A 19847-nucleotide genomic window follows, 5' to 3' on the forward strand; every position below is an offset into this window, starting at 1 on the left:
AAAAAAATATATATTTTTTTCCGTAGGTTACTGTGTGAAGAAATTCTCATACTTTAGATCCCTGCGGAATCGCTGGTGGAACCTTTACGGCATTTATATACCTCGTTGATAAGGACGCTAGATACAACAGCCCCAGTGGCCTAATGGATAAGGCACTGGCCTCCTAAGCCAGGGATTGTGGGTTCGAGTCCCATCTGGGGTGAAATGCATTTTGTTGCCTGAGTCAAACGAAAGAATTGTTTTAATTGGAAAACAAAATATATCAATTTACAGGCAATAGCAACATCAGTATACATTACTTTTGGGCATTTGTTTTGTGACTACTTTATGAATTTGTGTGCATGTGCAATCACCGCTAGCTGTCAGGTAAATTCAGGCTGACAGTTTCTTAACGAGGAATTTATGCAAATGTTGGGTCATAGATCCCAGATTTGTCAGGTTGGCATGTAGAATGTTTCTGAAACAATATGAAACGATAAAGGGATGAAACACTAGGTGTCATCAAGGGGCATTTTTACATGAATTAAAATGCTTTGAATACATTTGGTGAAAAGGTATATTTATTGACAATAAAAACTGACAATGTCCGAGGCAGCACTGCACAGATATATACAATAATGATCAAATATTTACCACACAGATTGGAGTGCAGAGTGCAAGACAAAAAAAACTTAAGACACTTTTGTCAGCCTCCGTGTAGCTACCAGAGGATTTTATAATCAGTAACGGTAGAAACAATGAAACATGTAACATCAACACACATTTATGGCAGTGTTGGACACGTCAAAATACCAAAATATCACCTTTCCAAAAAAATATCTACACCAAAGTGCATTCAGTTGTTTCTAACCAGGCTACAAGTTTGTTTATGATCCTCTTCAGAAGGATTAAAACATGTTTTTTTTAAAGTTAGAGAGTTTTTGCAAATAGTGGTTACGGATGTGTTTTTTTTTTATTTGTTTATTTTGGATGAAGCCTACTACGGCACTAAGTTGCTGTTAGCAAAGACGTTACCGGATGTCCATGTGTGAACAATAAAATTGTTTTTTTTCTTTACCCCAGTCATCTATTTCAACCTAGAGGGAACAAAACATGAATTCTTAAATTAACTTCTTAGTTCATGAAACAATGTTTAGATAATACTGAACAGCTAAAATAAAATAAAAAAGAAATCTGCTCTGTACTTTTAAAAAGAAGTGAGCAAATTTCAGGATGACTAGTCAAATATAGCAAATATTTGACTAAATATTAGTTTTAGTCACCCTTTAATCAAGCAGAGATTTGAGCAGTACAGCGATAAGCCAGTTTCTTTGCACGTGTGTGAGTACTTGTGATTGTCTGAGCCTAAAACAAAACCCATTTTCTTATTGGTGGAGCTTTATGGGCGAGTAAGAAACCCTGCATGATCGTATGCAAGAAATAGGACAAAAATCAGTGCAGCTCAACCTGTCCGTGTTGCTACTTCGCTCGGTTCGAAATCTCACACGCACACATCGTAATTACATTTTCACAAAATAGTTCTAATAATTTAGAATGGAAAAACACACTCACTCACACTCTTTTGCTCCCACACATTTTAGAATGCCTAGCCGTCGTCTTCACGACTTGAGGCCCATCCGAGCCATCAGCTGTTCGTAGACAGTCCAGGCCATGGCGGCCATCAGAGTGCGGCGGAGGGACCGAGGTACGGCACCGCGGAAAAAGCCGCCGAGGCCGTGTTTCTGACAAAACAACAGAAAATGGCGTGTCAGACATTTTGTGAATATTATCAAGTTGGCACAGCAGAGCTGTTGCTAGAAGATGCTCAGTTACAATTTAGCTTTCTGCCACTAGGTGGTGTTGAGGCATCCATCAGTTATTTACATCTACTCCACATAAACTGAAAAGCCCCCACTATGGAAATTATGGATAAGCATTCAAAGAGGAAAAATAGAAATATTTTAAATATGTTAAAAAGAACAATGAAGGCCGGCATAACACCAACATTGTAGATGTAGCGAATAGCGTCGGCTGTGCTCCAGTGCGACGGGCTGACTTGAATGTGCGTCTTCACCACATCTGCTGGCTGCGTGGCTAGCGACGCCATGACACCCGCTACCACACCGCAGCTGAAGTTGACCAGGGGCATGTAGACTGACGACGTCACCTCTAATAATCCCCATTTAAAAAACAACAACATTAGAGACGTGATGGCATTTTCTTAGGAGGTTCTTTGGTGCAGACCTGGAGGCAACGTCTTCTTGGTCTGGCTGTAGAACATGACGTAGATCCCGGAGAAGGGGGCGTCGCGTAGCAACGTGGCGGTGAGCCCGGAGAACAACGCTCTCACTCCTTCCGTCTGATACATGCTCCTCAGAGCCCCGGCCACGCTCACATAGTTATAAAAGCCACTCTGGGTCAAAAAGCCATAGTTCATGATTTTTTTTTTTTTTTTGTGGAATATTAGCTACTTAATCCTTTTGGCGTTTCGCTTTTTTTACCTCAAAGCGCGTTTTGATGACGGTGAACGGCAGCATGCAGACGCCGGCCACCGCTCGGGCGCCGGCGCCCAGCAGCACGGCCTCGCCGGCGTTGGGCGCCCGCTCCAGGACGAAGTGCTGCTTGAGGGAGTAGAAGGTGCTGAAGTAGATGCCCACACCGGGGATGCAACGGACAAAAGACTGCCAGGGAGAAATTGACGAAATCATGAATTTTGTTGTTGTTGTTGGACCAAGTTCGGTGACAAACGACTTCATTTCGTTACTCACGGGGGACACTCCTTTCCACAGACTGAAGACATTTTCTGTCCTTATCACGCTGATAAAAACACTCAACATCCCCACTTTTGGTGAACTGCAAGATGGAATACAAAGAGCACATCAGCTCATCTACATCGACATGATGAGCGTGTGTCCTTGGTGACGAGCGTGCGTGTCCTTGCCAGCTAACAAACACACCCTGGCTTGGCGTTGTGCTGCAAGGTCTGCAGCCGAGTCTTCACCAGGTCCAAAGGCTGGAAGAGCAGAGTGGAGCATGTGCCGCTGAGGGAGCCACACATGAAGGCTTTGAGTGCGGGATGAGCCTGAGGATGCAAAAGGACGGATGGAGAGAGGAAAAGAGGGACACACAGAGGCAGGGGGGGAAAAAAAAAAGACAGATGATGACAACAGTATTGCGACGCCACGAGAATTTGCCGACCTAATTAAATCTGTGCAAATAAATTTGAGTGAGTGAGTCACGGCCCTGTTTGGTTTAGTCCTGTTGACTAAACGCCGTTGACAAGAGGGACAAGCGTACTGCTCAGATGGAAAGACAAGAACATCCACATATGCATGAACACACACAAACACACACACAAGCATGATTACAAGGTTGTGCTGCACATAACCAGAGAGACAAGAATGCATAAACACACGCACAGATAGACAATAAACAGTATGCGCTGCACAATGACTAAAAGACAACACACAAATTCAGAGAATTGAGATCTTCAACAGCATTCGATGAGGAGACGAAAATGTCTTCTGCATCCTACCTTCCCCCCCAAGCTGCTTGGCCCTGGGCTGGAAGGTTGGTGTTTTTCCTGCATGTTGGCCTGGTTCACCTCACCCTATCAAGTGACGGCGCCGGCGCAAAGTGCATGTCAGCGCATGAAGCATCGCTGGCTACCACAGACGCAGGAAAGCCTCACAATAAAATGGCTCTTCTAAGGCTGGGGCTCATCGTCCGCCCTCCGCTAGTTTGGCCGCTAAAGCGGAGGTTTATAATCCGGGAGACGCTTTCCACGGGCTTCTATCTTTATCTCGTGGAGACACACTTGCACATCTGCCCAGCCCCCTGCTGCTACGCCACATCTTTGTCAAATGGCATGAGTCATGGCATGCTGCACTGTGTGTTGCGTGGACTTAAAATGTATGTGTGGCGCCATTCCAAGCACAAATATGCCTTCATTAATTAATTTTCTACTGGACTGGGCAGTTTTAGGCTACAAAAATACAGATTTTCTTTTTACTGTATTGGTTGTTTTTAGGCCACATAAAAAAGCATTTTAATAATAAAAAAAACAATAGCAGCCATAATATCCATCTTGCCACTGCCAATTCCCTTTAATTGTGTTTATAACACACTTGGGCCCTGAACAAACGATTCCAAAGTGTCCCTAAACCACAGAAGCTTATTTTAAAGAGGCTCTAACTTTATATCGACTCAGGTTTCCTCCTGATTAAAAGTGAACCGGACTGTGTGATCGTGTGTGTGCAGTCAACCCTTGCCGATATTTGAAATTGACTTTCTTCTCCATTCGCGGGGGATATTGCTCGCTAAAACCCCGCGAGTAGCAGCGCACTCACCGCAGCGAACTCCATCCTCACGCCGCTCGAGCTGGAGGCTGAGCCGGAAGGATCTTTCTCGCTGACCCCACCCGTTTTGAAGGCGCTTAGGGTCAGATGTCACTGAGAACGGGGGGAAACAACGCAACCATGAACGGACGGGGGTCGCCGGTAGCGAGCTAGCACCGGCTAATGCTAGTAGCCGGTGCGGGAAGGTGAAGGACAAGCTAGTGCCGTGGTCAGGCGAATTAAGTTAAAATAACTAGCACTTACCTCCAGCAGCGTTAGGGAGCCACAAAGACGGCGTTCACCCCAAATATTTTAAAAAACGCCATGTTGTTTAGGGACGTACACATGGACGATCACATTCGAGCGCTAAGACAACTTCCAAGTCTGGTGTCAGTTCAACCTACGACGACTTTTACAAGTTTAGCCACATGCTACATCTAACTGTGGGACGAAGTTAAGGTTTTATTTTAAATATAAAGTCGCCAAAAGTTCTTGTCTTCAAGTAGCTAGTTGACAGCGGTAGCGAGACTATCTAATTATGTACACGCGCTTCCGCCTTTAAGGTGTGTAGTTCTCTGCACTTCAAAATAAAAGATCATTTAATGTGAGTTTTCAAAATAAAAGTTCAACCACAACGTGCCGTTGAACTTCGTAATTTTACATTTATGTCATGGTTGATTGTCGTGTAATTTTTTCATATTCATGGTATTGTAGTTTTTTTATACTGATTGTGCAATTTAATCATATACAGAAGTTCCTAATCCTAAAGTTCCTTTGTGCAATTTAATCATATACAGAAGTTCCTAATCCTAATGATCCTTTGAATTTCTGATTGTTGTCTGATTGAGCAGATTTTAAATTTACAACAGCTCGTTTCTTGACCAACACTCAAAAACACACAGATGCTTTTATCATAGATATCCATTTATTCATTGTATTAAGGCATTTTATAAAAGGTAGAAACATCCAGAAAAACATGACAATGTGCTCTTTTGGGCCAACTATTAGAATTTGTGCTTAACTCTACATCTAGTGATAGGTCTATTGCTGTTATATGGTAAACCCACCACCAGTCGAGTTGAGGTAACACCTTAAAGGGAAAGTACACTTATTCTGATGTCCAACATGAAGCCCCAGCACCAATATTTGTGTGCAAAAAAAAAAAAACACAGAACTGTGCGCCTTTCAAAAACAGAATGATACACAATCAAGCCCTGAATTGAAAAAAGATTCAGTCGCTGAGATGAACATTTGGCCATGTATCAATATAGCTGCAAAAGCTCAATAAGGCATAATAATAATGAAGGAATGGAACGTCGTATACTTGGAGATTGGCAGGGCTTTGGTTTCAGCTATCTTTTCACTAGAACTGTAATCATAATATTTTCCTCTGCTTCTGCCAGCACTCACTCAGCCGCCTGCTCGGGCACCTCATTGGACATTTCCAACTCCTCGTCACTATCCAATCCCGTGCGAGCTATGGTGCGGCGGATGTTGAAATGCATGTCTCCGCGCCTTGGCAAAAAAACATAAACATGGGTCGGTAAAATCGTGATTTAGCTAATTGTTGTCGTGCACACTTACCTGAGCTTGCTCTTTAGAGTGCTGACTTCGCGATTCATCGCATCTGCCGACTCGGTGGCGTCTTCCAGCTCCCTCTGCAGCTTCCTGCGGTAGGCGTTGGATCTCGTCACCTCTTCCTCGGCCTCCTCCAACTGCCGCTTCAACTGACGCATGCGGATGTTGGTCTTGTCGGCCTGCAGAGACAGTTTGCAGAAACAAAACGTCGCTGTAACGTTACAACGCAACATTAGAAGCCCTTGGTTATGTGCAATTCGAATTGGAAAGTAACAACAGTGCCCTCTGGTGGCAAGCTACAAGATTTGAGAGGTTCACCTGGTCCTTGTACTGCTCCGCTGTGCGATGCTCGTCGTCAACCTGCAACATGACCTCCTTCAGTTTCTTCTCCGTCCTCCTGACCAATCGGGACGCTTGTTGACGCTCTCTGAATTAAAATAAAAAAATAAAAACTTGAATGTGGGACATTTATGAAACAGGAGTTTTTCTTTCCTCGACTAGACTGACTTGGACTCAATGTCAAGCTGCTCCTCCAGTTGGGCGATCTTGGCCTCCAGGGAAGCGATGGAGGACTTGTACTTGGACTTAATGGTGTTCTCAAGCTCCTGCAGCTTCAGCTTCAACTCTTTGTTCTGGCGATCCAGCTGCGAACGAGCGCCCTCCAGCCGCTGGACGCTGCTGTGCTCGGCACTCAGCTCTGTGGTCAGCTGGTCCATCTAAAAAGCGGCGTGCATACGTTTGGCACTTGTACTTTCAAAGACAAAAATAAAAATCATACCTGCAGCGTGGTTCTCTTCAGGCGCTCGTTGACCATCTCTGTGTTGAGTTGCTCCTCCTCCAAATCTTCCTCCAACTGAGTCATGCGAGCCTCCAGCCTCCTCTTCTCTTCAGTCAGCAGAGAGCTGAATCATAATAAATTGAAGGGCGAGAGTCGAATAGGGTTGCAAAATTACACCTGGTCCAACTCGAGCATGTGTAGCTAATGCATTGCCTTTTTTTTTTTTTTTACATCCTACTTTTTAGTATTGCCGTTGTTAATCTCATCCTGTAACTCATCTCTCTCTGCCTGGATTTGTCTCTTGAGTCTCTCAGCGGTGGCGAGATCCTGCGGGAAGCAGACGACATCCAGTTACGCAATTAAGTAACTGATCAAAGTGTGTGTGTGTGTTGCTACAAAAAATACCATATAAAAAAAACTTTTGCTACCTCCTGAAAGTGCAGGGCATCTGCCTCCAAGACCTTCAGCTTCTTCTCCGTCTCTTTGGCTGCGTTGACTGCTTCATCGCGGGACATGCGCAGGTCTTCGAGTTCCCTGACTTGCTCTTTCATTTGGATCTTTTGCATGGGACGAGAACCTCATCAGGCCATGAAACACCTGTGGCAGAACTTTGAAATCATATCTTTTTAAAAAAAAAAAATGTTTTACCTGCAGCCTCTTGAGCTGTTTGATGGCCTCATCCCGGCCCTTGTTTGCGAGATCGATCTGGGCTTCAAGCTCTCCCAAGTCCAGCTCCAACTTCTTCTTGGCGGACAGAGCCTGAGAGCGCTGCTTGCGCTCATCCTCCAGCTCCACTTCCATGGCACAAACCTGAAAAAAAATAAAACAAAAATGTAGAAGGTCTAATGATTTCAACCCACAATGAAGTTGTTCTTGTTCGTAAATGTTCCTCACCTGTTTGACCAGCTGCTTCCTCCTGTCCTCGCCCTGTTCATCTCTGCCCTGCAGGTCTCGCTCAAACTGGGTCTTCATGGCCTGCATGTTGACCTCCAGACGCAGTTTGGCATCCTCGGTGGCCTGCAGCTCATCCTCCAGCTCCTCCAGCTGAACCTTCATCTCCTCCAGTTGTTGCTCCATGGCACGCTTGGAGCGCTCCAGCTCATGAACCTGCAGAAGACAATGGATGTGGAAGTGAACGATGGAACAAGACTTTCTTCTCCAACATCTCTGTTGTGTTTTCTCTTACGCTCTTTCCCACGTCATCCTTGGAGGAAACCAAGTCGTCCATCTCTGCTTTGAGCAGTTTGTTGGTCCGATCCACCTCGTCTTTCATGTCCGTCATGGTCTCAAGCTCGCGGGCCAGCATCAGCGCCCGGGTGTCCTTCTCCCTGGCGTCGGCTTCAGCCTTGTCACGCTCCTCAGCGTACCGAGTGGAGATGGTCTTCTCCTCAGCCAGCATCTAAGCAGAGAGCGACCAATTATGGGTTTTGTCCAACACGCAACAATTTCCAACATCTCATTCTTGCTCAATCAACCTTTGGTTTATTGCAAGTGTTTGCGATACCTGGTCAAACTTCTTCTGTTTCCTGTCTAGGCTGGAGGCCATCTGCCTCAGGTTGTCCTGGTCCACCAGGAGGTCATCCAGCTCCTGCTGCAAACGGGTTTTGGTCTTCTCCAATTTGTCGTAGGCGGCCGTCTTCTCTTCCAGCCGCTGCTGCAACGATTCGGCGTCGCGTTGGACGCGCTTGCGAGCCTCCTCCGCGCCTTCCAGGTTGACCGCCTCCTGTTCCATCTTCTTCTTCATGTCAGCCAGCTGAGGAGCGCCAAGGTCAAGAATGAAACACGGCCGGGGGACGAGACAGCGAGAAGAACAAAATAAAGCTAACCTGGGTTTGAAGCGAGGCAATTTGCTTGTCCACGTTCCTCTTGCTCTCCTCCTCTTCATCCAGCATCTCCCGCAGATTGTTCTGTTCATCCTCCTGCTGCCGCAAGCGAGTGGAGATGTTCAGCTTCTGACGAGTCTCTTCTTCGAGCAGCTCCTGCAATTCAAGAGGGGGAAAATAAAACACATTAGGAAACATTCTTGGGAGAATCTCTGAATTTCTTTTTTTAAAAAACACTTTTTCTGAACTGGCTAGCGATTCCAAAACATTGAGTACCTGCGTATCCTGCAGCTGAGACTGCACTGAAGAAAGGTCCTTGCTGATCTTGATGTTTTGGCCTTCAGCTTCACTCAGAAGGCCGTTGACATTATCCAGTTCAGACTAAACGCGTAGACAGCAACAGTGTGAAATCGAGTCTTCGTGGGTGGGGGGGGGGGGGGGGGGGATTGCTTTCGCTTTCAACGCGTTTTCAACGAACCTGCATTTTGGCCATCTTGTCGGCCATCTCCTGCCTCTGCCGTTCGCTCTCTCCAAATTTGACCTGAAGCTCCTGAACTTGAGACTCTGCCTTCTTGCGGCGGTGCTCAGAGTCGGATTTGCCTTGCGTCAGTGTCTTGAGTTCGATCTGCACCTCGTTCCATTCGCTCTCCAGGGCCTGCTTGGATTTCTCCACCGACATCTTGTTCTGCGTGCACACGGCCAAGGCTCAACACCTTCATGGTGTCGTATGTAAGCAAGCAAGACAACGCTCAATACCCGCTTGGCCTGTTCCAGCTGATCATTAAGCTCGTCAAAGGCCTGGTTGTGTTTTTGTCTCATGTCGGCCATTAGCTGCTCGTGGGCCTTGGCCTCGTCCTCCAGAGTTTTCTTGAGATGGGCAACCTCCGTCTCGCGTTTGGACCTGCAAGGACAGAGAATGAGATTCTACGTCCATGAAATGGACCGAGCTAGCACGTTACCTCAGCTCCTGTTGCGCAGCAGTCGAGTCCAAAGTGTCCTCCAACTCAGTCTTGAGAGCTTCCAGCTCCTCTCCAAGATCCCTACGAAGCTTCTCAGCTTTGTTGCGAGCGTTTCTCTCCAACTCCAGATCCTCCTGCAGCTCGGAGATCTGAGCCTCTAGCTCCCGGATCTTCTTCTGGGCTGTGTTCTTGGCTGCGGCCTCCTCCTCGATCCTGCGGTCAACAGTGGGTGAGCGTGGAGATAGACTAAAAAGGACGCAGGTGAAAACGACACCAACTTTGCCAGTGCAGCCAGGAGCTCCTCCTCTTTCTTGGCCAGCTGAGCTTCCAGTTCAACGATGCGGGCCTGGAGTTCGGAAATCTGGTCACCGAGGTCTGTTGAGTCGCCCTCGAGTTTGCGGCGGTTCTTCTCCAGCTCCTGACGCTGTTTCTCCTCCTTTCTTAGACGATCTGAAAATTCGGACACGTGCAGGACGACGGGATGAAATTACACTGGCTTCAATTAATAATTGTCATTATTAGTATAATTTACACTTTGCTAAAAAAGATTAGACAGCAACAAAAATACTCGCCCTCCAAATCTGTAATCATGGCCTCATGTTTATTCTTCAGTTTCTGCAAGCTTTTAGACTTCTCCTCCTCCTCGGCCAAGTTGGTTGTAATCTCAGAGATCCTCTCGTCCAAAAGTTTCTTCTCCTAAAGTTGAAAAAGTCCATTTTGGCACACGGTGGCAGCCATGGCGAGCGGAGAGAAGTGCTGTGGGGCGGCTTCTGACCTTGTTGAGCTTGTTATTCTGGTCATCCAGCACCATCATGTCCTCCTCGATTTTTTTTATTTTGGCATCTGCGGTGACCTTCTCTATCTGGAGCTTCTGTCTGGCTGCTTCTTCCTCATCCAGCTGCTGTTCGAGTTCCTACGAGAACAAAAAATAAATAAAAATGACATCCGACAGCTTGAGTACAGTTTGTGTGCGATCCAGATTACTAACGGTAATGTTCTGCATCAGGTTTTTTCTCTCATTGTGCAACTGGCCCACGCGGTCCTCCTCTTCTTCCAGGCGAGCCTCATAGTCGTGAAGGATCTCCTCCAGCTCTTGCTTCTTGGTAGCCAGGCGGACTCGCATCTCCTCAGCCTCAGCGCACAACTCCGTCTCAGCCTGGAGCTGCTCCTGGAGGGCCAGCTTCTCTGCGTTCAGCTGGAATAAAAAAAAAAAGAATGACAACAAAGATTGCAAGGCTTTCTGCTGAGTAAACAGTTTTCAGATTTTTGTATAGTGACCTGCTGTTGCTTCCTCTCGTATTCTTGGAGCTGCTCCTGGGCCTGCAACTGCCTCTCTTTGACTTTCTGCAGTTCCTCATCCTTGGCGACCATCTCCTCCTCCTGCCGGGTCACTTGGAGGAGCGGCTTCACCTTCACCACAAAAGATTTTAGTCAGGCAATGTGAGGGACAGCATATTCAACAAAACAAAACAAAATAAATCATGTCATACCTTGGTAAAAAGTCTCCACCACTGCCAGTTCCTGAGTTTGAGGTAAGCAACACAGTTCCTCTGGATAACCTTCATAGCCATCAACTGCTGCTGTCTCTTGGCAAAGGCTCTTTAGTTGGAAACAAAAGTCTGTCAGCTTTATCGGAGACACATCTCATCTGCCAACCATCTCCTGAGTGTTTCCTGACTTGCGTGCCACGTATCCCCGGCACCAGGCCTGGAAACTGATGATGACGTCAGTGATCTTCATGTCCCTCTCCTCCTCCAGGTGTGCCAGGACGCCGGCTCTGAAGAACACTTTACTCTGACCGATGCGGTACAGGTTGGGATCCAACTCCAGTGCCTTGATCTAAAACGAAAGCTCGATTAAGTCATTACTTCCTTTTTTTTTTTTTTTTTCTGATTTGTGCTTCATACCATGAGCACACAGGCTTGCTTGCCATCCATAAAACCCTTTGGGATGGCATTCGGCGTGAGGATTTCGTACCTGGAAAGATGGTCAAATGATTATTTTACTCACTCCCCTCCCTTCACAACAGATCCAAAAGTGTGTGTACTTTACCTCTGTCTGAACTCCTGGAAGACAATACGGTTGGGGAAGCCCTGTCTGCAGATACGGATGCCCTCAAGGACGCCATTACACTTTAACTGGTCCAGAACCAGGTGAGGCTCCAGTTTCCCTGCCTAAAACAAATTGTAAATATACAAGTACTGTTTGAATAGGGAGAAATGACTTGAATTAAGATGATTGAAAAAAGGAAAAAAAAAAGATTGGCTTTATCAATGTGGAATCTTGAATACAAGATCAGATTATACCTGTTTTTATATTAAAAAAAAAAGAAAAAAAAAAAGAAAAAAAAAATCACCTTTTTCTCATGGTTGGGGATGATGCAGCGGACAAAGTTGGGGTTGGTGTTTCTGAGCGTGGCCATCAGGTTCCCCAGCTGCTCCTTATAGAGTTGGCCCACAGTGCGGAACATGCCTTTACGGCTTTTGAACGCACCGTGCATGGAGTCTGACATTCCCGCTACTTTATCCAGGCCCACAATACGGTCGACTGTGACGACACAGAGAAGAATGTCACGACTGTGCAATGAAGTTTCCTTCATATGACGGGAGAATTGGAGTGAACTTGAACTGCGACATATCTAGAAAAGTCCTTGATGCTAAATGCACCCACCATCTCTCCACAGGTCACATGTAAACTTGTCGGTGGACTGATTGAGCAACGTGGCCACACACTCATTCAGAGGATCCATGTTTTTCATCAGCCACGCGTCCGCTTTGTAGTCCACCTGTAAGATTGCGCAATATCTCAAACCCCTCCAACATCTACTTTTAGCAGTCGGAGGCATCAATTACCTTCCCAGCATAGTGAATGACGCAGAAGTCAACGTCATCCTTGAGTTTCTTAGGTTTCTGAAACTTGGGGTGCGTTCCCTGCTCCTGGACCACCTTCTCCACAAAGCTCTTGTCTGTGGCCTTGGGGAACCAGCACTCTTCATCCAGCAGAGACAGGATGCCAGGAGGTCCAGACTGCAAAGTTAAAGGGTGTTAAGACTAGAGTTGCTGAAGATTGAGTGTGAGGTGGGATGCGATTGGAAACTTGCACACACACACAAAAAAATGGATTTAAAGTGTTATTTGGTCCACAGGTAAGGAGACATTTGCGGAATGTCACCAACTCGGAAAACAGGTTAGCAGATCAGCCGCATCGCGAGTATCTTGAAGGTGTCATCCGTCAGCATGTTGTCAGTGCAGCTTGACAGGTGTGAAGCGTGTCACGGCTCACATACGTGTTTCTCAATGAGGTCGATGCAAGGCTGCAGGTCCAGGCCGAAGTCGATGAAGCTCCAGTCGATGCCTTCCCTCTGGTACTCTTCCTGCTCAAGGACGAACATGGTGTGGTTGAAGAGCTGCTGCAGCTTCTCGTTGGTGAAGTTGATGCACAGCTGCTCGAAGGAGTTCAGCTGCAGGGAGAAGAAGCGCACGTGGCAATGAGCGTCTCAATTCATGACATAAAGTCAAATGTCAATCAAGCCGACACCTCACCTCAAAGATCTCAAAGCCGGCAATGTCGAGGATGCCGATGAAGGAGGCTCCTTGCCTCTTGGTCTTGTCCAGAGCTTTGTTAATCCTCATGACCAACCAACGGAACATCCTTTCATATGACGCCTTGGCCAAGGCCTCCACGGCAAATTCAGCCTGCTCCTGGGTCTGAGCCTTCTGGACATAGTCGCGGCCCACCTAGAAAGCGTCAAAACACTTGGGTAGCTGCAAATATCCAGACATTTGTCATATTTAAACATATTAGCATGTCAACTTAGCAACCTTGATACGTGGGGACAAGATGGCTCGAGTGAAGTCCGTCACGTTGATGCCCAGCAGGTGAGACACTTTCTGTGCGGCTATGCAGTGAACAAGGCAGATAATGCTAATTATATTGAGCAGGTGATTTCTTAAATCCCTTTTTTTTTTTTTTTAAATGTACCTGTGTCATCCGGCATGGATGCCTGGTCGGAGTGACGCTCTTTTTTGAAGGTCATGTTTCCCAACTGCAACACGGCAGACACCACCTTCAACAGGCCTGAGGAGGAACACACAGACAGGGAAGGTCTCGTGATATAGATTACATATTTATTTACACCTTCCAGCCCAATCCAGTACCAAGACAAGGTGCCTTCACTTCATCTGGTCCACTATTTTGGTGACCATTTTTGCAATGACACACATACCATTTCTTTCTTCTTCTGGGATGCTCATGATTTGGAAGGCCTCCATGGTCTCCGAGAACATGTCCTTGTCCTGCTGGCCCGGAATGGTCACGTTACCGTTTGACAGGAAGCGATACTTGCTGTAGTCTTCCAGACACAACTCAGCTGCACAAAGAGCATGGAGATCAATTTTACATGTGATTTAAGCGGACATAATTGGGGGTGACCGAGTGCTCACAGCGCAGCTTGTCTCCTGCTCCACTTAGCATGTAGTAGAAAATGTGGAAGCTTCTCTCCTCTTTGGCTTGTCTGATGGCACGAGACTTCTCCAGCAGGTCTGGTAACACTTTTAGTCAAGGATGAAACCACCCAAAATATACCCAAATTGCAAATCGAGATACATTCATACAGTCCTCCAGAAGAAACGCTGGACTATCATTCATATGTTTTAATTAAATACAATAGACAGGAACCTTCAAATTCAAGTGCCCTAGCAGAAAATGCACGACTTCTCTACCCGAGCTATTCAGTTACGAGGTGTCTTCGAGTATTTTTTTTCCATTAAAATACTTTTTTTTTTTACAATTAAATGCACTAATTAAAATAAATGTAAAATATTTTTTTACAATTAAATACATTAATTAAAATAAATGTAACTATTTTTAATTACAAAAGGCAGTTTGGGGCAAAAGGGTGCAAGTTTCAATGTTGGCTCCAACGATGTATCCATTCACATCGAAGTTGATCCTGATAAATTTGCCCTAAAAGCAAGCAAATACATATATACACAATAAAATGAAATACATTTTCGGGAGAAAATTTATGTGAGCCATCCTTACAAATCGAGAGGAGTTGTCGTTCTTGACGGTCTTGGCGTTCCCAAAGGCCTCCAGGATGGGGTTGGCCTGCAGAAGCTGTTTCTCCAGCTCCCCCTGACGCACGTAAACAAAAATTGGAGGTGGGCTTTTCAAAACCAGTACAGCCTTGGCGCAAGTCTGTACTCGAGTACAAAAAGAATCCTCAAGACAATGTTATTTGTATTTATAATGGCTAGCATAAGCACTTGACATGCATGCGGAGATTGATTAACTCACATGTGACAGGACTGTGGTGCCCTGCAATGACAAGCGAAGGGGGGGGTGGGGGGTGGGAGTACTTTAAAAATAAATTCAACCATTCAAGATTGTGGACATGCAAGTTTTTAGACGAATGAATGCAGACCGTACCTGATCCTTCTTGGACTTGAACGATGAGGCGACAAAAGCCAGATACTGAATGACCTTCTTGGTATTTTCCGTTTTTCCTGCTCCAGACTCGCCACTGGAAAAGTAAGCATGGGATAAAACATCCACCCTGGTTTTGGACATTAATATTACTAAGATAAAAAAAAAAAAAGTGACTTACGTGCAAAGGATGGATTGATCCTCTCGATCTGGACACAAGACAAACAAAGATGAAGTTGTCGACATCCAAGATGGAGTGTGTGAAACGCATACCCTGCATCATGCTCCTGTAGGCCGTGTCAGTGATGGCGTAGATGTGCGGCGGCATCTCGTGCCTCTTCTTGCCCTTGTACATGTTGACAATTTCCTCCGAGTAGATGGGTAGAAATTTGTACGGGTTGACCACCACGCAGAAGAGTCCCGAGTAAGTCTTGATATCGCGGAGGAATATAAAAAGTCAGAATTAAACGGCACTCGTGGCGGGGCTAAGGGGAGATGGCTAAACTCACATAGATTAATCCAGAATAGTAGCGTTCTTTGAGGTTGTGCAGCACCGACGCTTCGTTGAGGCAGGTGAGCTCAGCCATGTCCTCCACCTTGTTAAACTTGGGCGGGTTCATCTTCTGGATGTCATCCTTGTTGACCTTCACCTGAAATTCCCCCAAGTGTGTCAGAAAAGCTTCTAGAGGAGTCTCCATTTAACTTTTACCTTTTTGCCCGAGTCGCTGAGCTCCACCATGCATTCGTCGCCCAGCTCCTCTTTGACGGAGCCGGCCTCGAAGCCCAGTTTTTCCGAGGGGACCCACACTTGCTTCTTAGTGGCCCAGTCGGCCTGAGCCAGCGGGTCGGTTATCCCGCCGCGGTCCCCGTACAGGTACTTGTCTGCGTCACTCATGGTAGCTGAAAAGCAAAAATATTTCACATAAAAAAAACAAAAAAAAGCAAGCTAGTTATGATTATATTGGATCATTTGAACAATAAAAAAGCAAGACACGGTTCCAATAATAAGATCGGAGATAAAGTCAACCCCTGTTTCACCTCACCACAGATTTTCACAAAAAATTATGGGAGTCTTTTTTTTTTTTTTTTAACGCAATCACAGACTAGCAGAATGACGGGAAGCGACAAGTGAGCCGTAATACGATGACTGCCATTGCCTTTGAAGGCTTGCCAAATTTGTGGTGAAGATGTCATCACCGGCCTGATGCCGAGTGCTTCAACATGTTCTGTTTATCCAAAGGCAGGAGGGCCACTGATGTGGTTTTTTTTTTTTTTTTTTTTAAACATTAACAGTAAAACAAAATACCAAGGTCGAAAGATTTCACAAATGACCAACGCTCATTAACCCGCTCCCAGTTGTTGCCCTCATATCTTCTCTGGTAATAAAGAAGAAAAAAAAAACATCTTTCCCTCATCCTGATGAAGGTTGGATGGAGAGAGGCTTTGTCATCAGGAATGTCAGAAAGGAACAGGCCCGGGCAAGGAGAGAAATGTCATTACGCTCTCCCGGGCCACACCTAACCTTGATGTTTTGGTTTAACTTAACACACTGTGTAATTTCAGAACATGGACAAATATAAGGTGTGCAGCAATCAGGAGCAAATGTTGTGCGTGTCTGGTAGCTACGGATAAAAAGATCAGGTCAGGGGTCATCTGTCTCCCACCTAAGTTCAAGTTCTGCTCAGACATGAACAATCAGTGGAGGAGGCGGAGGAGGCAAAGGACAAGAGGCGGCGGCCATGTTTTAGCCAAATCATGCCTCACAAAGTCCAGGAATTCCTCAGAAAAAAAAAAAAAAAAAAAAAAAGAACCTTAACGTGGCACCTCCTCCACTTTAACTTCCACTTCTTGGCTCAAGCTCAGCAGCTTACTGGAGTGACAACTGCAACCAACGTTATGGATCTTTACAGTGTCCACACAGTGGATTTGATATACTAAGGAGGTCTTATCTGTAACCCTTGGACTGTCAAAATGTCATCAAAACATTTGTTTGAAACAAATCACTATTGTGTTTTGTCTCCATGGAGAGAAACTAAGCAATATCTTCATATCAAAACCATTACAAAAGGAGAATGAGAGGCACATTTAAGCTGTGTTTCTATTTATTTAACTGGTTGTCACATGTTAGAACATTGCTGCTGATTTTTTAGGGAAATTGTCTTGTGTGGACACGCGTATCCTCAAGGCACACACACATGCACGCGCGCACACGGGCGTGCACGCGCGCCCAAGTGGGGGTGTGTGTGCTGCTTACTTGATTAAATCAATAATACACTTTTAGAAAAAGAAAAAAATCTATCCCTATAGAAAACAAGTGTCAACATACCTTAGATGCAAACATACATTTTGCGACAGAAGGTCGACTTGTTTCTTTTGACAGTTGTGTTTAATAACGATTAGGCCTGCCTGCCTGATAATGAGACGTTCTCTTTTGTTTCTTTTTAATGATATCACAAACAATAAAGGGCAAACTCTTTCATGTACAGGGATGGAAGTTTAAGCATTGCAGCGCAAACCTTTTAAGAGTTTTAACGGGCAAAAATCGACCTCGTCTCCTGATGAACAACACCTGCGTCGCAATTTATGATTTCTTTAGTTATTTGTTTAACTTAGAATCACTTTTTTATACAATATTAAGTGTAGAACGATTGGGGGGGAAAGTGGATTAAAGAAAGAAAAAGGCCAAAAAACAAAAACGCAGCCATACCAGCTTTTTGAGCCACAGGAGGAGGAGGAGGCACTGGAAGTGACAGCGGCTCGGCGTTTTTGTAGTGTCCGTGTTCAAGGCAACCAAAGTTGGGCTGGTGACGGATGTGGTTCCGCTCGTTAGAAGGGTGGACTCCCTTTATCCTCTCGGCTCTGCTGCTTCGTGGAGGACCGACTCTCTGCCGCAACTCAGCTGCAACACTTTTATTTTTTTCCAGCAGGTGGTTTGAAAGCAACGCCCTCTTTTCTCCACTTGTGCAACGTTGAGGAGCTGCTCGTAAAACTAGAATGTAGTGTCGCAACCTCTCAATAACACGTAGAAAGTTGTTTGTTTTGTTTTGTTAGTTTAAAAAATATACCTCGACAAATAATATGAATATATTTGATGTGTTTGAAAGTGTCTCAAAAGTTATCAGGGGTTGTTTTGGCCAACTCGTTTTATTTTTTCGCAGGTGACTTGAACGCCTTGGCCCGCATTAGGCTATACTTTGTCAAATCTGTCAGGAAAGAAGCAACTGTTCAAAACATCCAAAACATATTAATATAAAATAACTCGTGTCTCGAAATATATCGAGGATTTCTCAGCTACAGGCAAGTCACTTTTTCACTGCTACCACCACCGCTTTAGGCTGTTGCGTTCAGGAACTGTTCGTAAAATCGCCTTACTTTTGATGCGCACAAAAACGGTCCGACTAGTTGGCCCAAATCATTGATGCCAATCAACAAATTCACAGTTATATTTCTATGTGAAATGTTTCAAATAAACAAATATAAACGTATCTATGTCAGATGTTGACTACATAGATGTTAATAGCTTTTCCCCAATTGCATTGCGGACCGCATATGGCCCGCACGCTGCAGATTTCCTGCCCCTGATCCAGGTAGGCGAAGGGGGATGAGGTGTCGGAATGCAGACTCGTCCTTACCTGCAACTAGAGCAGGCTACGTGCAACTATGTACACAAATCGGTTAGAGAGGAACACACACTCAAGAGATTGACATAGCAAATTGTATCGAAATTAATAGCGTGTTTTGATCCAGGCGTGCGAAACGTTTGAGAGCCACATTTACACATCACTGACAATTATAGGAAAAAAACGTTCCTTGTCTCAATATTTTTGTTCTAATAGTTATGTGCAAATAAAATAAATTACTTTACTGATATTTCTTGTCTACAACAAGTACATTAATAATTTTTTTATTATACTAAGTAAATCATGTGTGGTTGTGACCCCCCCCCCCTTTATTTTTCTAATTGCCATAAGTGCATTTTAGCACCAAGAGTGAATAGCGACCTAAAAAGGTGAAAATAAGGCATAGGAATTTTTGCTTGCACCTCGTATTCAGTACCAATGTCAAACCAGGTGAAGCGACTATCTTCGCTCCACCAATCACCTTTGGCCTTAATTCCTAAACCATATATGGCCAGACCTGCTTTAAAATAGAGAGTAAGTAATAGAAGGTGGGGTCCATTGTTGTTCTTTTTTTTCTGCTGCTTCTCGGGTGCGAAATCTTTTCAAAGCCTTTCATTAACTGCACCAGCCAAAGAAGGTGGAAGTAGAGCGCATAGATGGAGTTGGTGGCATGTTGCAACACGACAGGAAGACGCCAAACACATTTTTATGCACATACTGTATGTGTGTGCATAATAGCTGTACAGGCACTGTTTTAAGTACTATGTAACTCTGCATCAAAGAGGTACGGGAAAGTAAAGTCAAAGTTTTCTTTGGACTATGTTCTATGACATCATAAAAAAAAGAGTGAATTTTGCGGCTTAATTCATATTTCCAGAATACAACAGTGTTTAAACTGGATTTGAACTTTGAATTGAAAATTTAACTTGACCTCCACTTTATGAATTTGTAAAATTCCCAGTTTAATTGAATCATTTTGTTTAATTGAAGGAGGTAGTCAAAATTAAAGGCGGGTGCCATTTGCAAGTCGAAGCGTCAGATGGAGTGTGTCAGCCATCATCCTGTTAGTACATTTCATGCAGCCGCAGGGCAACAGTTTTCTTGTTGTTGCGCCACTTCGCATAGCATTTCCTGCTTTGCGGCACAATGGCATGTGGATGCAGTGTTACAAGACGAAAATGATGCAGATAATCTGGGTTTGTATAGCGCATTAAAGCAGACGGAGCAATGCAATGCCGGACACCTACAAAAGAAAACAAGTAATATAATCAGTGTTATGCAATCTTCCATTTGTGAGGAGCATGTACAGTCATGTCCTGCAGGTAACCTTCAAGTTCCTGAGAATT

At 45.0% G+C, this 19847-nt stretch overlaps 2 protein-coding genes and 1 non-coding gene across 6 annotated transcripts; 1 reads left to right on the plus strand and 2 right to left on the minus strand.

The window, feature by feature from the left end:
- The first annotated feature begins 129 nt into the window (after window positions 1–129).
- Window positions 130–202, plus strand: trnar-ccu (transfer RNA arginine (anticodon CCU)). The gene has a single exon. It is a non-coding gene; the product is annotated as a tRNA-Arg (tRNA).
- Window positions 203–542: 340 nt separating this feature from the next.
- On the minus strand, window positions 543–4884 carry LOC133150870 (mitochondrial glycine transporter B-like). Of its 4 annotated transcripts, none has more exons than XM_061273464.1 (10): window positions 4581–4884; window positions 4329–4430; window positions 3515–3589; window positions 2937–3061; window positions 2748–2832; window positions 2481–2660; window positions 2224–2392; window positions 1985–2148; window positions 1556–1721; window positions 543–1076 (listed from the first exon to the last, which is right to left on the minus strand). In XM_061273464.1, exons 2-9 carry the CDS (start codon window positions 4341–4343, stop codon window positions 1599–1601), a joined length of 936 nt encoding a protein of 311 aa, XP_061129448.1. In that variant the 5' UTR covers window positions 4344–4430; window positions 4581–4884; the 3' UTR covers window positions 543–1076; window positions 1556–1598. The 4 variants fall into 4 exon arrangements, with proteins under 4 accessions (XP_061129448.1, XP_061129447.1, XP_061129445.1 ...); XM_061273463.1 differs by having other exon boundaries at window positions 1552–1721; XM_061273461.1 differs by having other exon boundaries at window positions 543–1721.
- Window positions 4885–5222: 338 nt separating this feature from the next.
- On the minus strand, window positions 5223–17791 carry myh9a (myosin, heavy chain 9a, non-muscle). Its single transcript, XM_061273460.1, has 43 exons — window positions 17589–17791; window positions 15591–15781; window positions 15391–15531; window positions 15155–15311; window positions 15063–15090; window positions 14885–14978; window positions 14753–14773; window positions 14498–14590; window positions 14359–14419; window positions 13897–13998; window positions 13680–13823; window positions 13436–13531; window positions 13276–13352; window positions 12997–13191; window positions 12741–12914; window positions 12307–12480; window positions 12125–12239; window positions 11811–12001; window positions 11507–11628; window positions 11362–11431; window positions 11133–11293; window positions 10945–11053; window positions 10733–10864; window positions 10443–10649; window positions 10230–10367; window positions 10027–10150; window positions 9733–9904; window positions 9455–9667; window positions 9252–9396; window positions 8974–9180; window positions 8772–8876; window positions 8499–8651; window positions 8177–8425; window positions 7859–8071; window positions 7567–7779; window positions 7321–7482; window positions 7101–7229; window positions 6911–6999; window positions 6673–6796; window positions 6402–6610; window positions 6213–6321; window positions 5901–6073; window positions 5223–5831 (listed from the first exon to the last, which is right to left on the minus strand). The coding sequence occupies exons 2-43, from the start codon at window positions 15774–15776 to the stop codon at window positions 5723–5725; spliced, it is 5886 nt and encodes a 1961-aa protein (XP_061129444.1). The 5' UTR covers window positions 15777–15781; window positions 17589–17791; the 3' UTR covers window positions 5223–5722.
- Between the last annotated feature and the right edge of the window lie 2056 nt (window positions 17792–19847).

The sequence above is a fragment of the Syngnathus typhle genome, linkage group LG3 (genome assembly GCF_033458585.1).
Source record: "Syngnathus typhle isolate RoL2023-S1 ecotype Sweden linkage group LG3, RoL_Styp_1.0, whole genome shotgun sequence".
NCBI classification, from domain to species: domain Eukaryota; kingdom Metazoa; phylum Chordata; class Actinopteri; order Syngnathiformes; family Syngnathidae; genus Syngnathus; species Syngnathus typhle.

Bases quoted from the DNA above. Each gene is read 5' to 3' on its own strand.
- LOC133150870 (XM_061273464.1), bottom strand. The intron at 3,062-3,514 runs GTAGGATGCAGA...TTGCATCCTCAG, and splicing joins CAAGCAGCTTGGGGGGGAAG to GCTCATCCCGCACTCAAAGC. The intron at 2,833-2,936 runs GTGTGTTTGTTA...TCCATCTTGCAG, and splicing joins CAGCACAACGCCAAGCCAGG to TTCACCAAAAGTGGGGATGT.
- myh9a (XM_061273460.1), bottom strand. From the start codon at position 15,776: ATGAGTGACGCAGACAAGTACCTGTACGGGGACCGCGGCGGGATAACC. The intron at 8,426-8,498 runs GTTAGCTTTATT...GGCGCTCCTCAG, and splicing joins TTGCCTCGCTTCAAACCCAG to CTGGCTGACATGAAGAAGAA. The intron at 7,483-7,566 runs GTGAGGAACATT...ATTTTTTTTCAG, and splicing joins GGAAGCAGCTGGTCAAACAG to GTTTGTGCCATGGAAGTGGA.